This window comes from Pelodiscus sinensis, chromosome 1 (assembly GCF_049634645.1).
Source record: "Pelodiscus sinensis isolate JC-2024 chromosome 1, ASM4963464v1, whole genome shotgun sequence".
Classification (NCBI taxonomy): Eukaryota; Metazoa; Chordata; order Testudines; family Trionychidae; genus Pelodiscus; species Pelodiscus sinensis.
The window spans coordinates 179,105,507-179,122,726 of NC_134711.1; the positions used below are offsets into that span (position 1 = coordinate 179,105,507).

Below are 17,220 nucleotides of genomic sequence, written 5' to 3' on the forward strand. Positions count from 1 at the left end.
CTTCCCTGCACTGCCATTTTATTTCTCTGTATTCAAACTGTGCATGTTCTGGTCTGTATCGGCATTCAGGAAAATGCCCCTTCTCTCCTGACTTTGTGGATGTTTATGTTGTTTTCTGCCTCCAAAGAAAACTCTTTTCCAAAGATTTTTTTTCTTAATTTATTTATGTAACACAGTGTAGAAAGCTATCAATTCATAAGCAATGATTCTGTACAATCATCCTGCAGAGACATTTGTAGGATCCCCATTAATTTTCAACCAGCAGGCACTTTTTCCCTATGAAAGTGCTCACAATTAATAGGGATTCTTTTTCATTTTTTAATTTTTATTAAAAGATCAAAAAGGTACATGGAAAAAATAAGTTTACCTTCCAATGCCTAAAGTGTGCACATAAAACAGGCACAAAGAAACAAATGTGTATTCCCATGATTTCTACATCACTAATACAGCAGAAGCAACCATCTGTACAATAAAATGCAACTGCAGAGGAAAATAACTCATCTGGAATACTTTAAAAAAATGTAGTTTTACTTTAAAATGCATAGTGATCAGAAAAAAATACTCAGCAAAGAGAAGCAGCTAAGACACAGGAAGCATCCCCCATCAATTCTTAAAGCATATTTCAATTAGGACTTAATTTTTGCCACAAATCACAAGAATAATATACAATTGGCTAAGGGGCTACATGATAAATAATTGGGAAAGAGACTCTATCCATGCAATAGTTAAATACAGCTAACTTCTTTACAGTACACAAAAAACATTCATTAATAATGTAGTGTAAAGACTGAAATGTAAAGAGAGAAAATACATTACTGATTTTTATTATTTCAAGTTCAGGCATCTACTTGTGTTACAGCACAGCTGTCAAAGGCGATAATGAGTAAATAATAAAACAGAGTGTTTTTTGTTTCTTTCCACGTTATTCTATAATCGAACACCGATGGGCAGTGAAGCAATCATTTTGCTGTCCAACTCATGAGGCTGTTGTGGTGTTCTAGTTCTGCATCTGTTCAAAGAACTTGTAGGTTGGATTTTCATAGCCATTTTGTTGCATCTTGGAAAGGTGGCGTTCCTCTGGTGTCACTGCCGCGTCCACCTAGCATGAAGAGGAAACAGACTGTGGTCAGGATTCCTCTTTGATCCGCACAGTGGCTCAAGTTTACTTACTTCTCCCAAATATATGCTGAACGCTTAGTGGATTTCCTCTACGTGCATTTAAACACAATTTGAAAGGTCCAACTCCACAGAAAGAGAAGCAAATGAAGGCCTCACTCCTACATCCTACCTTCCTAGGAAAAGCCTAATAGTAAGTCTTTAGAGCTTAACCAGAGTCTGTCGACCTGGGCCTGATGGGATGGTTCTCCAGTGAATAAGGAAACCAGCCAAAAGAGACTGGTCCACTATCTGACAAGCATATGCTTATTGGGTAATCAAGTAGTGATTTGACTAGTCACTTTCCCCTGCTGCCTCTATGTGAGAGAGGCAACAAGAGGTGGGAGGGAGCAAGAGCTGGTGCTTGGGGGAGCTGGCTTCTAAGCTGGCTCTGGCTCCCCCTCCCTCTGCCTTTCTTACAGAAGCAGCAGGAGTGAGGGAGGCAATCCAGTAATTGAGTAGTGACTCGACTCCCTGATAAGCCTAGGTTTAACCGGGTAGTCAACTACTCAACTAGTCTCTTACTTCCTGGACCCCTTCTGTGCCAGGTAGGGATATGTATCAATAATACAGAACCACCTTGGAAGAACAGCAATAGGTGGCTTGTGCTGGATCCTATAAGACACTACCTATAGTTGCCAAGTGGGACCTTTCAAATTCACTAATAAAAACAAAAAACAAAAAAATAAGGATACTGATATGGGTCCCAAATCAATAATCCCATAGCATTTACACCCTCTCACTCCAGGATTGAATCTGCTGCCCAATATCAGTGCTTTGTTTCTGAACTAGTTAAATATTTTTTAGTACACTAAAACGTACTGTTTATTTCTTAGCAGACAGGAACAATAACAGCTCAGTGGTTACAACAAGTTTTCTCCTTCACTGAACATTACAGTCATGTGAAATTTTACTCCACTATGCAGACTGGTCTCACCAGCTCTGTGTTAAAATACCTAATTACATCCATTGGCTGAATGAGATAACTGTTGTGTATTCAAAAACTATCATCATCGGGCTATTGTGTTTAATTTTTTTAATACCCACCAGCTATTCTATTTGCTTTACTTTACCTATGGGCTATGTCTACACTGGCATGATTTTCCGCAAATGCTTTTAATGGAAAAGTTTTCCGTTAAAAGCATTTGCGGAAAAGAGCATCTAGATTGGCATGGATGCTTGTCCACAAAAGCACTTTTTGCGGACAAGCATCCGTGCCAATCTAGACGCGCTTTTCCGCAAAAAAGCCCCGATCGCCATTTTCGCAATCGGGGCTTTTTTGCACAAAACAAACCTGAGCTGTCTACACTGGCCCTTTTGCGCAAAAGCTTTGCGCCTGAACGGGAGCAGCATATTATTTCCACAAGAAGCACTGATTTCAGACAGTAGGAAATCAGTGTTCTTGCGGAAATTCATGCGGCCAGTGTAGACAGGTGGCAAGTTTTTCTGGAAAAGTGGCTGATTTTGCGGAAAAACTTGCCAGTCTAGACATATCCAATGGTGTTTGCCATCACCCTTAAAAAAAATTCTACCTTCTGAGAAGACATAGAAGCAGGAAGGGCACAGAGGATTCTAAACTATTCTAAAATATTAGCTATACAAATTTTAATGTGATTTTCTGTAAGTAATGACCTTCAACAAAAATCTTTTTATTTTTAGCATAAAATAACCTTTTGGATAATGGAAAATGTATTCTCTCAAGAAATCTAATGTAGCAGGCTAGTTTAGTCTAACCTTTTCATGAATAAGTAAAGGAGAAGTGCTTATAGAACTGTAAGAGACATTGAAAAGTCATCTGGTCCAGCCCCCCTTGCACTCATGGCAGGATTAAGTATTGTTCCACAATCTCCCCTAGACAATTTATTCCAGTGCTTGCTTAAAGACCCTGATAGGAAGTTTTTCCTAATGTTCAACCTAAACCTCCCTTGCTGCAATTTATGCCCATTGCTTCTTATCCTATCATCAGAAGTTAAGAATACTTTTCTCCCTCCACCCATTGCAACAACCTTTTATATACTTAAACTGTTATGTCCCCTCAGTCTTGTTTTCTCCATACTAAACAAACCTGATGCCAGATTTACAATATTGGAAATATTTTAGTGTACGGAGGACAAGACTGTCCCCATTCACAAGTTGTTACCTGAAGCTCCAGAGGAAAACCACAGACACATTGTTTTATACTCAGGGCAAATGTAAGCTAATCTCCCTATTTTTGTGGTCTTGTCTGCTTGGGTTGTGGCTAAGATTAATGGCTCTCATCTTCCTATCAGAACTCTCTCCTATCTCATGTTATCCTACTGACTAAAAAAAGAAGTGTTTCACATGGGAGAATGTATCAGATAACTTGCCACATCAAAATCAGTCCTATTTTGGCATCTATTCTAAAATCTTCCCTTCCACCTTTGTCCCAATTTCAACTAACTGTACATTGCCTTTAAAAATACCTCTGTATGTGTGAGACTAATCCTTTCCCTTCTCTATCGAATAAGGCCACCAATTTTAAGAACTGGACCCCCTGCTTCTACAGGGAGCTTGTTCCAGAACTGGCTACAGCAAAGTTTCTGGTCCCCTCCCTTGGCCACCATTGGAAACAGGATATTAGGTGGGATGGATTGCTGATCTGGTCTGATTGGCACTTCTATGATCCCTGTACCAGAATGTAATTGGACACTTCTCTTGTGAAAACACTTTCATGAAAGGGTGGCTAGGCCTTTTAAAGCCGAGCCTGCAAAGAGTAATTTTTTTAGATGTAAAAATGTACACAAGCTTTCTTGGAACAAAACTGACAGGTGTTTGTCTTCAGTCAAACTGAAGACCAGCTGCTGACTAGAGATGAGGTTTGCTCTCGGGAGCTGTTTTTTACATTTCCCTAGCTTTTGAGAGTAGGGACAAATCTTTCATTTTTCAAAAGAAAAAAAAAGCATTGTTATAGTGCCAGACTATTACAGTTTCTTTTTGCTGGTGCAAGCAGCGGCTGAATGCTCAGCTTAGCTGTCAACAATCATTCCCATTTATCAAGAGCAGGCAAACCCTTGGGAACGTCACCTCCTGTCTCCTCTTCAACCTCTGCACTCAAATCCCCAAGACACGTCTGGTACAATGACTTGCTCAGCAGCTAGTGTACAATCTTGCACTTGCATTTTAATGACACCCTCTGAGCCTGCCACTGTTCTGTTCTTTCTACCTACCTCTCCTGGAGAATCCTTATTACTATGCCCCACAGTGATAGCAGTCAACAAAAAATTCTCAACAATTATCTCCATTTTAGTTGGCTGGCTTGTGCTATTTAAATATTTATTTTATTTATTTAAAATATTTTTTACTCCGCCTCTCTATTTAAAATATGTGAGGTGACTTAAATTTTTTTAAAGCACAGTACACATATATATAAAAATGTAAAAATACGAGTCCACAGAGGGACATAAAATCTGCTAAAAACATCTTGGCTGCGTCTACACTGGCCCCAAATTCCGGAAAAGGGATGCAAATCAGGTAAGTCAGAATAGGGAAATCCGCGGGGGGATTTAAATATCCCCCGCGGATTTAAATAAACATGTCCGCCGCTTTTTTTCCGGCTTGGGGAAAAGCCGGAAAAAAGCGTCTAGACTGGCGCGATCCTCCGGAATAAAGCCCTTTTCCGGAGGATTTCTTATTCCTACCTGAATAAGAGATCCTCTGGAAAAGGGCTTTATTCCGGAGGATCGTGCCAGTCTAGACGCTTTTTTCCGGCTTTTCCCCAAGCCGGAAAAAAAGCGGCGGCCATGTTTATTTAAATCCGCGGGGGATATTTAAATCCCCCGCGGATTTCCCTATTCTGACTTACCTGATTTGCATCCCTTTTCCAGAATTTGGGGCCAGTGTAGACGTAGCCCTTGAGAGGATACCCTCTTGTCACAGGTTAGCACTTGCTCTATACATGGATATGGTGTATATAACATACTTTAGTGATTTAATATCTGGCTAGGACTATGTTCTACCATCAAGAATCTGCACATTTTTAATTAGAACGATGAAAGATTCCTGTTTTAAAGTCCAACCCAGTACAACCCATGAGGATAAGTGTAAGGGTATGTCTACACAGCAAAGTTATTTAGAAATAACTTTCCTAGCGTCTACACAAGCCAACTGCTATTTTGAAATGAATTTGAAATAGCAGAGTGCTTATTTCAAAATTGGTAAACCTCATTCCACAAGGAATAGCGCCAATTCCAAAACTGCCATTTCAAAATAAGTGTTGCTGGGCGCACTGGCCACAAGGTAACTTCTGACCTGATGCCCTGCTGGAACCAGTTCTGGCTGGCCTTAAATGCAATTCAGCATCCAATCAGCGTAGCTGTGCTATTTTGAAATAGCAAGAAGCTATTTTGATATGCATTTTGTGTGTAGATGCGTTATTTCGAAATAAGGTATTTTGAAATAACTATTTCAAAATTAGATATTTCAAAATAATGCTGTAGTGTAGACATACCCTTAGATCTTTGGGTAAGGTGACCGTATTTCCCTATGTCAAATACAGGACACCAAGGGGATGGGGCTTCAGCCTCACAGAGAGTGAGTGAGTGTGGGTGTGGAGGGGGAGGAGGGAGAAGCTGCCGGTGCTCGGGGCTCCAGTGACTGAAGCCCCGAATGCCAACGATTCCCCGCCCACCCGACTCCACTGCAGGGATGAAGTTCACCACCCGCAGCATGCAGAGTGGGAAGGGGAGCTGCCGGTGCTTGGGGCTTCAGTGGATGAAGCCCTGAGTGCTGGCAGCTCCCCCTCTCCCCGTAGAGGAAATATGGGATCAATGTACCCATTTTTTAAAAAATAAGTTGGGACACTGGGAAGAGGCCTTAAAATGCGATGGATGGTTACCTTCTCCTTGCAGTAAAACTAATCTTTTTGTTGCGTGCTTATACAGTGGTCAGTGCAAGTGGGGCCATGACTGGAGCCCTATACAGTGATATAATACAAATAATTAATAATGTGGAGGCAGGAAAAGGGAATAAGGGAATTTGTGTGCAGCCATCTTGATCTTGTTAACAAGAGAGCAAGAGTCAGGCTAAGTCTGTGGCCTGACAACGCGAGATCTGTAATTAGACGCTGCCTTTGCCTCTCGCCTCCATACAGATGAAATGAAAGAATGGACAAGAAAGCAAACAGATGATCAGGAGCAGCGTACACAATTGGATTTTAAAGGCCATAGAAATAGGTTCATCTATGAAATATTGCAAAATTGGGTAAGTGCTCCTAACAACACTGCAGAATATTCCGAATGAAGGCAAAACCTACATTTGATAACCTAATTTATAATTTACTTTTGCCACCGAATCATGAAATTTATAGATCGAAAAGACTGATTAGGACACCTAGTTTCTCAGTCAGTTTTCACTATTGTAAATTTCCTTGTAATTTTTCTTTTCCAGTTTGGTTTAGAAGTGTCAAGTGATAAAGCTTTTTCTGCTTCTCTGCAGGTGATTATACCTCAGACTCACTGATCATGTGGTTTCAGGAGCTGGTTCTCAAGAAGTTCTATGTTGCATGGAGTAGCAGGCTCAAGAAACCCAGGTGATATTTCCTAGTAGAGATGTCAACGTGTAGTCAACTACGTGATAAGTCTTGGCTTATCAGTTAACCTTATCAACTACATTCACTCCCATCCCATGCTCCCTCTTTATCAGAGACAGAAAGGAGGGGAGCTGATGCCCATGAGAAGCTAACGTTAAGCAGGCTCCCCACAAGCGCTGGATCCGCTTGTCCTCCCCACCCCTGCACTGCTGCCTCAGAGGCGTCAAAGGTGGGGAGGGGGGGAGTGCGTGTAGTTGATAAGATTAACTGATAAGCCTAAGCGTGTACACGTTGACATTCCTACTAGGAAATATCACCTGGATTTCTTGAGCCTGCTACTCCATGCAACATAGAACATCTTGAGAACCAGCTCCTGAAGCAGCCTTTGTCCATGGCAAGCCTGGGGCCGCCAATGACAGTGGCTGGATGCAGCAGCCTCCTCTGTCCTCCCCCCACCCCATCAGTCTGCAGGAGTTAGGATCCCTGTGAACAGGGGCTGCTGCCACCCCACACTGCTGACTCTGATACAGAGGCGGCAGCAGGCAGCCAGTCTGCACAGGGAGCTGGTTTTTAAACTGTCTCCCCTTGTGGACTGGCTCCTGCTTGGCAGCAGTGCAGGGTGGCAGGGGGCTCCCCAGGGGGTGGGGCCAGGTGTCCACTGGCTACTGGCCCCACCCCCAGGGGCTATCGAATAGTCATGTAACAGATAAGATTTCAAGCAGTTACACGACTATTCAATTACACTATATGGAACATTCCTATAATATGTTGTAAGCAAAGATGTTTGTTTAGGGTTTGTGATTTTATTTTGAGGTGATGATGCATAACATCTGTACCAAATTTTTTAACTGTTTGCAATAATTTATATCAATCAATTACTTGCTCCCCTTTCAAAAAATTGTTTGTAGTTGTCCGTCTCTAAATGTTTTGTTTTAAAAGATATTGCAATACCTTTCAAAGTGATTTTTTTTTCTTAAAGCCATTAATTAGATAACAAATATTAAGAATTTTATCCCCAGTACAGAATTTTTGGAAAGCAAAGAGGATATTTTAATGGAAACTATTTTGTAACCTTGTACCCATTAACATACATTTAAATACAGGCAGTCCCCGGGTTACGTACAAGATAGGGACTGTAGGTTTGTTCTTAAGTTGAATTTGTATGTAAGTCGGAACTGGTACATATTGTAGGGGAAACTTTAGCCAAACATTTCTCCAGAGCTCAGTTTTATTCTCCCACACCTCACTTCCCTCAGTCCTTTATTCTCAAGCTGAGATGTCTGCTGAGAAAAGCCGTTCCGCGTCTCCCTGGTCTGCTGGGGGGGGGGGGGGGGGGTGGAGGCTAGCTTCGCGACTCCCTGGTCTGCTGGGGGGAAGCAGCTAGTGTGGGGTTGCCTCACCCCGTTTGTAAGTAGGGATCCAATGTAAGTCGGATCCATGTAACCCAGGGACTGCCTGTAGTCATAACAGTTTTGAACACAAGGTAAACAGATGGGATACAAATTAGTTTGTCAAAATACAACTAACGTAGACCAGATATTTTAAATGTTATGCCTTTAGTGAACAACCCTAGATAAATTAATCCTCTTTGGACTGAAATATCCTTACTTCAAAGACATTTTGTTAAGAAGAATTTACTGCCTACAGAGTTTAAAAAAATTAAAAGTGCTGTATAAACATTTACTAACTAACCCTCACCACCCCTAGGAAATAGATATGTATTATCTCAGTTTTGAAGGTAAGAAACAAAGGCAGAGAGTTTAAGTGATTAGCTTAAGGCCAAAAATTAGACACAATCAAAGAATCCTGATGCCTATTTTCAAATATAAACCACTAGACCATAATGCCTTAATATCCGTACTGATTAATTGATTAGGCATTTGTGCTAGATTCAACAGTCCTCATAGGAGCTAGCCAGCTATTATTATTATTATTTATTCATCACTCATTTACACTGCCATTGACATTCTGCTCAGCTGTACATAAGCTGGGACTGTATTTTCAAGAGCGAGGCTAACATTTCTGATTTAGTTCTGTTATGGAAAATTTCCATAGATCTAAGACTATCCTTGTCATTTTATTATGAAAAGTTGGAGCTTCTGTAGCACAGGATCAGTCACAAGAACATTTTTTTTCCCCTAGGCTATTAGAACACTAAATACAATTTGTAAATATATCACAAAAATAAAGCTGAGACTCTCAAATTTTAAAACTCTTCTGCACTGAATAATGCACTGTGCAGGCTTAGGAAAAATCCCTCCTATTTATGCTATGGGACCTGAGGTGTCACTTAGGGTGTGTCTAGACTACAGGGTTTTGTCGACAAAAGTAGACTTTTGTCGACAAAACTATACCTGCTTCTACACTGCTGCTGAGTTCTGTCGACGGCTGTAAACCTCATTCTACGAGGAATAACACCTTTTAATGACCGTTCTGTTGACAGAAGGGGTTATTGCATCTACACTGTCATGTCGACAAAGCGACTTGCTTTGTCAACAGAACTGGATGTAGTCTAGCCGCTCTTTGTTGACAGGTATCTGTTGACAAAACTTCTGTTGACAAAAGGTTGTAGTCTAGACGTACCCTTAGGTGCATTTGTCTCAGCAACAATTTAAAGAAATTGAACATTTTCAATTTGGAATTAAATTAAATTTTGTTATCTGGTGGTTTCTGGAAAGAAAAGTCCTGAAGCTCTTGAGGATTTCCTGATATGATGCACTAATACAAAGTTAACAGATAGCTACAATGAGTGTGCTGGATATCATCAACAAAGGTAGAAATTCATTTGTTTGGGGTCTCTTTAGTGATTTTCTATTAAGTCACAGCAGGTGGTAGAAGCAGTACTATTTTAAATTTATTATGAGCATGTGAGAGATTTACTTGATACATTGGGAAACGAAACAGCTATCAATCTGAGAAAAGATCTTGCAAGTCTCATGTGCTGTTTCAAATCTATCAGTTTCATGTTTGCTCTAAACCAAAGGCTATTAGCTAGAATTAATCTTGTTGATCAAGTAAAAAGCAATACAATATAGTGTAACAGAGTACAATCCACAGGCAACCACCCTTTCCCCCCATCCTAATTATTTAGTTAACCTTTTACAAATTAATAAAAATAAAGGCCTTACATGTGCATTTCCAACAATAGTAAAAACTTTTTCAACCAATACTACCTTTGCAGCTGCAGTTAAATTTTAAAGGGAAATCAATATTTCAAGGTCATCGGTCCTGGAGAGATTTTTTCAGATTTTGATTGAATTAGAAGTGGCATATCCAGGGGCTGGGAGGGAGTGGTGGTGCGTAAAGAGGTCAGTTGTGATTCAAAGGGGCCTGTAGTTCCTGACTGCTTCTGTTGTTACTACTCCAGGAGCCAGAGGCCCCTTTGATTTCCCATGGGAGGGCAGGAGCACTGCTCTGCTTGGCTGTGAGGGCCGTGGGGCATGCGCTATGGTCGGCGTGGTGCTAAAGGCGGACTGCCCTTGGCCCTTTCACCGTGGGTTATGCTCCTTCCAGGAATGCAGAGCCACCCCTCCACCTTGCCTTGGGGCCTGGCAAGGCTGTTGGCCCCACTGGGAACAGCCTATGGACTTCTATGCTTATGTTTATGCTGTTCAGATCATTCAGTTCCATCTTGCTGAATAAAATTATTAGTTTAACATGAGACAGCCATACTATTTTCAAATAATGGTTAACTAAGGAGCTGATTTTCTTAGTCCATTTGTAAACACATGGATTTACACCAGGGGTGGGCAAAAGGGCCTCTACGGGCTGAATCCGGCCCGCAGAGGCCCTGCTGTTCCCCCACCCCCAGGCCAATTAGGGTCTGGGGGTGGTGGAGCACACGAAGCCTTCTTCGCTCTGCCCCCGCCCTGCTAGCAGCACACAAGTGGGGGAGCATGCCAAGCCTCTTCCAGGGCACCTAGAGAGAAGGGGGGGGGCAAAGGAGCTACTCCACCCCTTCCAGTTTAACCCCCTCCCCTTCTGGGGTGGGCCAGGACTACTTCAAAATTTTTTGAAGTGGCCCCTCGGCAAAAATGATTGCCGACCCGATTTACACACTTGTATGCAGCACTCTGCTGCCACCTCCATTCATGTTAAGTGCAGCTTTCCTTAGTAACTTTTACTTACCTCCACTACACCATGATGGATGGATGTGTACTGTTTTTTCTTCAGCATCACCAAAGTAATGACAATGACTGTTGCTATGACAACACCGCCTACCATTAGTCCGATGATGGCACCTTTGTTTGAACCCACATCTTCAGCAAAGAATACCTAGGAAACAAAAATAAAGCAGATAAGTAACGAAATCCCTTTTGCTATTTAGCTAAGTTGTATGCTATGCAATTTACAAAGTGCTGACATGGACTTTACAGAAGTGTTATTTCATGACTCCAACGTTCCAATCTCTTCAGCAGTGCAGCAACCTGGTCACTGTCACAGCAGGCTCTCCCTGTCATAGAAAAGGTACACGAGCAGTGTGGGAAGTGTGGAAGAGCTCCTGTCTGACACATACTGGTTCTGTGAACGAATGGAGGACTTATTTCCATGGCTGCCAAGCCAGCAGCACCCTTCTATTTTAGAGGCTCTTGTAATATGATATGTAATTGCTGCTCAGGCTAGTGCAGCAGATAGCCACTCAAAGGTAGAGAATATGTATATTCTCCCAATATTTTCCTGCAATCCTCATCAATCAGCCTGGAGTGTGTGTAGCTAACCATGAAATGTTTCATGAATTTACATATGGTCAGGACTGGTTTGGGTAAGCATCATGTACTTGTCCAATATAAAGGTTTATTTCAGACCTACAGGATAACAATGAAGTCTCCATATAACTGGCTGGATTAAGGGGAGAAAGCAAAGTGATTTATCTCTTTCAGGTGTCTAGTAAGGGGAATCATGCTACTCCAGAGTGAGGAAAAATTTTAAATTCATTTTTATATAATTAAAATAACTACTGCCTGTCTGCTTCTTAATGAGCTTTCTTGATTATAATCAGATTAAGGTCTCATCTACACAAAGATTAAGGCTACGTCTAGACTGCAGTGCTTTTCTGGGATACCAGAGGTATCCCGGAAAAGCAATGCTGCATCCAAGGAACGCACCTGCTTTTTCAGAAAATTTTTCAGAAATGTGGACATGCTCTTTTGCCATCCCTGTAAACCTTGTTTTACGAGGAAGAAGGGATGTGTCGAAAGAGGACTTTTTTCCAAAATTTGGCACAGTGTTGATGCACCAAATATCTGAAAAGTCTCTTTCGACAGGAAAGCAGAAAAAGAAGTTTCTTTTTCTGATTTATCTTCGCAGTGTAGACCTAGCCTAAGTACCTGGCTAGCCAGGGCATTAGCATACGATACACTAGCTTGCCACACTCTAAGTTGCTGAGTAGATTCTGCCATCATTCATTAAAAAGTTCTGTAGTGCACTCTGACATACATTCACATTTTGGCTTGGTGCGCACTAGGTCTCTGTGTAGGCAAGCCCTAAGTGTATATGCATTAAATAGAGGAGAAATTATTTGCACTTTATTGTATCTTCATTTAGCCAGCAGGGCAAGTTAATGTCACTATGACACTTTCTTCATCTTAAAGAGCATAATACTCAGCTGATTTCTTGTGTCAGTCTCCTTTTTTAAATTCTCATCTAAGAATCATAAAGAGCTGTATCACATTTGCACTTGTTAAAGAAAACAGTCTTCCATGAAAAGATATTAAAACATGCACATTAAATATGCTGTTCCGTTACTGTCAGCAAGAGATGTTTAAGCAATGTTAATAATGCCATGTAGCAAACACAAAATGTAGAGAGTTTGCCGTGTTAATGTCTCTTGCCAATTTTACATGCCTATAAACAAAAACAAGTGAATATACTTATTTTAAATTTAGATAATTTGCTTCTTACAGGTTAGCAAAAGAGCAAGAGCTGAAGGATTTTCAGGTATTATGATATTTCTAACAGACAAATATTCATTAATAGAAAAATAATTGCAACTTCAGATCAATTACTAATTGCAGCCCTACATTATCTACTATATATTTGAGAGTTTGTGCATCTGTCTAGCTGTCCATTTGTTCAAGAAATCCTAAATGCTAAGAGCTAGGACCACCAAATTTGCAATGCAGCTTCCTCATATCATAACTTAAAGCAAGGTCAGGGTTTGATTGTTCCAGGACAATGGGATGTGCCTGGAATTCAATTGTTTCTCATAAAATGAAAGGAAGGGGTCTGGTAGGAGGGACAGTTGTACTGTAGAATTTACCACAAGATCTGTATTTCTGTTCCCTAGCTGGGCAACATGTATCCCCCTCACAGCTGTTCAGGTACTTCTCACCTGGTCCAAAGCTGCTGTGGTAAAAGAGGGCTGGGGTAGTCTTTTCTCCCTGGGATAGGTATAGATATGCTCTAAGACATGCGTTCCTAAACTGGGGGAGGGGAGCATGAAGAAATTCGGGGGGGGAGGGGATACAAGGCGACCCAGCCCTCCCTCCCCCCCCCCCCAAGTTTTGCTGCTATTTTTCTTTCTCGGCCCCAGTCAGTTCCTTTTTCTTGCTCAAGTTTTGCTGCTATTCGGAGGTGGGGGTGGTGGTGGCGTGAGGGTTTCTCAAAAATCAAAAAGGGGGCGTGATGCCGAAAAGTTTGGGAACCACTGCTCTAAGATATGCAAGACGCTAGAGATGGGGACTGGGACAGCTATAACCCCATTGGGCCAGCAGGAGGCAGCAGTGGAGAAAGGGACAGCTACCTACTATATATTTCAGAGAGTTTGTGTCTGTCCCTTCCCTAACTGGAGGGAGCTACACCCCTCCCCCAGCTGTACAGGTGCTTCTCACCTGCATACTGAACCCCAATCCCCAGCCTCACCACAGACCAATGATTTAAATAAAGAAAAACAAAACTTCTTGAGTTAAGGACCTGAGCAATGCTGGGTAAATCTAGTGTTATAATATGAATACACAGCATCTCAGTAACAATTCTAAAAAGCCTCTTTAAAAATCTTCCAGATGAGAAAAAATAATCTAAGAGAATATCTATACCTACTGTTTTCAATTTACACCTAATCGGGTGACACTTTGAAAGATAAAACTATGGCAATAAGAAATTTACTGTCATGTATTTTCAGTCACAAGTATATTTGAAAAATAAAGGAATACTAGTTCAATATATGCCTTCAATAAAAACTAAACTGGCATGATATATGAAGAGGATGACTTCCTAATTAATAGTAAGTCATGGTTCTGGCTATCAGTAGACAACACAGGATATATAGTACAATTTAAAATCAGTTCTTAGAAATACAACATTCCTTTTACTACATACAGTATATTATCTTTCCCCGCTAGCACACTAGAGGGAGCTGCAGCTCCTAACTGCTTGCACAGATATCTGCCACTGTAACTTTCTGAGTTACTGTAACTGACTGTGTGTGACACAGGCAATAAAAGGAAAATAAGTATTGAAATGGACAAGTGCCAGGTTTCCTCTCACCAGTTACCTTTCTCATAATATTTAACCCTTCTGAGCAAGGTGTGGCAGAATTTCCCAGATTAGTGCTAGTACATTTTGAATTTGCTTCTCACCCTGGAAATTCTCAATTCTCAGCATCAAAGAGATAAGTATCTTTTTACACAGTCATTACTTAGTTCAAATGCAAATTTGAGTCCCATGCTAATTTAAATTTTTTAGCATTGCTTAGGTTGAAGAATATATTTAAAAAAGAAACCTTTCAAGTTTATTATAAGGATTTTAGAACTCTAAGATAGGAGATTGACAAAAGAGGAAGCAAAAAACCAGATTTAATTATTTGCCTGTAGTACTGAAACACTACTGAGAGAATCTTTCACTACTTTGGTCCTGATCAAAAACTTTTCTCTTTCCGAATGGGCTTTGGATCTGTTCCTATTCGAAGATACAAAACTATCCAAATGAGAAAATGTATCCACAGGATTCACAGTGCACTTTCAGTGTATTTTATTGCTTACTATACAAAAACAGCTAACAAAATAAAGATATAAGAAACTGCAGTGGCAATTTAAATCTAGTGGAGAAACTCCTCCTCTGAAAATGAGTGAGAGGGGGAAAGGGAGGATGTGGCAGACCCTTTATAACCTTCAGCATAGTGTTTAGAGCATTGACATGGGAAGTCCTAACTCTCCTGGGAAGGCTAGGATGATCATCTGAGAGGCAGGATCATCTTGAACCCAGGTACACCAATTGCTGGCTGAGTGCCCTAACACCTGGGCTAAAGGTTACAAGGTGAACACTGCAGCTGCTTCTCCCTGCTGCTGTTTCTTGCAAGAATGGCTTAGGTGACCTCCCCAGCATAAGGAGAGGGTTTACAGCTGTGAATGCCAAGTGAAGACAGTTGCTTAACTCCAGTTTAGAGGGAGGCAATGCAACTCCCATTGAGGCAGGGCTTAGACTATACCCTTTCCTTGGTGTTTCCTATTGGCTAGCCTCACTAATTCCCATGTCAGCATGACTTCTGCAACTCCCATTCCTAGGTCCCTTCCTCCTCTCATGCGCCATATAGGGAGTCCTCAGTCCTAGTAAACGCCTCTAGGTGCTTAGAGTTGCAGTGCTTACAACCTTTTGTGAATCTAGGCCCTGAGTGCCTGAGGGAACATGGCAATGTTTTGAGTCCAGCTCAAGTGGCCTGACTACATTTGGCCTAAGTGATATTCCAGGATTGCACTGGCATCTGAACCCAATGCCTGGGTGGGAGTGCTGCTGTGACTTAGCTGAAATCCTTTGCTTCCACCGAGGTAACGACAGAACTGAAAGTGAAAACCTCTTCGTTGTTGTTTAGTTTCTGGATGCTTCAAAATTTCAGACAAGCAGGTTGGAATACGAAATCCTAAGCCTGCGGCCTTATGTTTTCATTCCCCACCTCCATTGTCACATTTACTCTCCCTGACCTGTTTGCATACCTCGTGTTAGTAATGCATCTTAGCTGGGTTTACAGAGACAACATGGGTGAGGTAATATCTTTTAGTGAACCAACTTCTGTCAGAGAGAGAGACAAGCTTTTGAGTTTACGCTGGGCTCTTCTTCAGGCCTGGGAAAGGTAATCAGGGTGCATTTACACTGTAACGGAACACCAGCAGCTGAGTTATGATGTCTCTTGGGGGCTCAATGGGCTATTTAGTTGTGGTGTAGATGTTCAGTCTTTGACTGCAGCCTGAGTTGGGAGTCTCCAATCACTTAACCAATCTGAGCCTGAATGTTCACACCACAATTAAACTGTGCCTTCGCCAGAGTCAGCGGGCCTAGGCCAGCCATGGATTTTTAATTGCAATGTAGGAATACCCAGAGCCAGCTAAACACAAAATTGAACTGAGTGTTTAGCATAAGTAGTTAGTGTGTTGTTTATGGGCCCATTCAAGGTGAGTGGTTACCTTCATCATGAACGGTCCCTTAGAGCAATGTTTCTCAACAACTGGTCCATGAGATCTCCCCTACACTGTTCAAGAAGGCAGCAAGCCAGTCCTTGGTGTCAAAAAGACTGAGAAACACTCACTTAGATGAGTTTCGCAGCCCTGAAGAAGAGTGCTATATCACTTGAAAGCTTGTAAAGTCTGTCTAATAAAAGATATTACATCACCCACCTTGTTTCCCTGATATGTTTGGAACAAACTGATCTTTCAGAAGTATTTTTACTCATGTCTAACGATGCACTGGGAGTGCACGATACAGGCCATACTTGGCATAAATGACCATACAGGTTGGTTGGTAACTGATGTACAAATATGATAATTGTTGGTTTACGTTCCCTCTCATACTAATTTTACACTGTTGTATTTTCCCTGAATCCAAAAGAATTATTCCCAATTTATACCCAACTAAGAGGAGGATCAGACTGTGTGTGTATGTGCATGAAAATTAGGTGTAGATATTTTTCCAAACCACACAATTAAAAAATGTGGGCCACAATGTCCCTGTAGGCAACGACATTATTAGCCACAATCATTCAAAACAAACTCAAAGCTTGAGTAGTTCACTTACCAATTTTTGATGATGTACTTCATATCCCGAATCATGTCGGAATTCTGCATCCATCTTTACTTCAGAGATCTCTTCTGTTTTAACATTGGTCAACCCAGAACCTGCATTGATCGCAATGAAATAATTTATTAAACTCACCACTTAAATAATTAGCTAGCAAAAGATGACAGCATAAGGCAATGGTGACATTCACATAAATGTGGTATAATGTAATGTGAAAACTGAGTTGGGGAAGAAATGAAGTGTATCCAATTCTGCCTTTCCACTGTCAATGAGCCAGTAAAATTCCTCCTCTATTAATATTTCTCAATTGGAAGTGCACACACCAAAGGTCTGCAGTATGAATAGGGCCCTACCAAACTGACAGCCATAAGAAACACGACACACACTGAAATCTGATCTCCCCTCATAAAATCTGTTGTTTTGTGTGCTTTTCCCCTATATGATACAAATTTCACGAGGGAGACTGGTGCTTCTCAAATTTGCTTATCAGTGAGGTGGCATTTGAATTACTC

The 17,220-nt window shown here is 41.3% G+C and overlaps 1 protein-coding gene across 5 annotated transcripts in view; it reads right to left on the minus strand.

Annotated features, from left to right (window-relative positions):
- Window positions 1-507: 507 nt before the first annotated feature.
- The window catches only part of APP (amyloid beta precursor protein), a 312,106-nt gene continuing 295,393 nt past the window's right edge, over window positions 508-17,220 (minus strand). For all 5 annotated transcript variants that reach the window (XM_075910226.1, XM_075910216.1, XM_075910208.1 and 2 more), the window contains 3 exons: window positions 16,706-16,806; window positions 10,832-10,978; window positions 508-1,099 (listed from right to left, as the gene is read on the minus strand). In XM_075910226.1, the coding sequence (XP_075766341.1) occupies window positions 998-1,099; window positions 10,832-10,978; window positions 16,706-16,806 (350 nt within the window). In that variant the 3' untranslated portion in view covers window positions 508-997. The remainder of the gene's footprint in view (window positions 1,100-10,831; window positions 10,979-16,705; window positions 16,807-17,220) is intronic.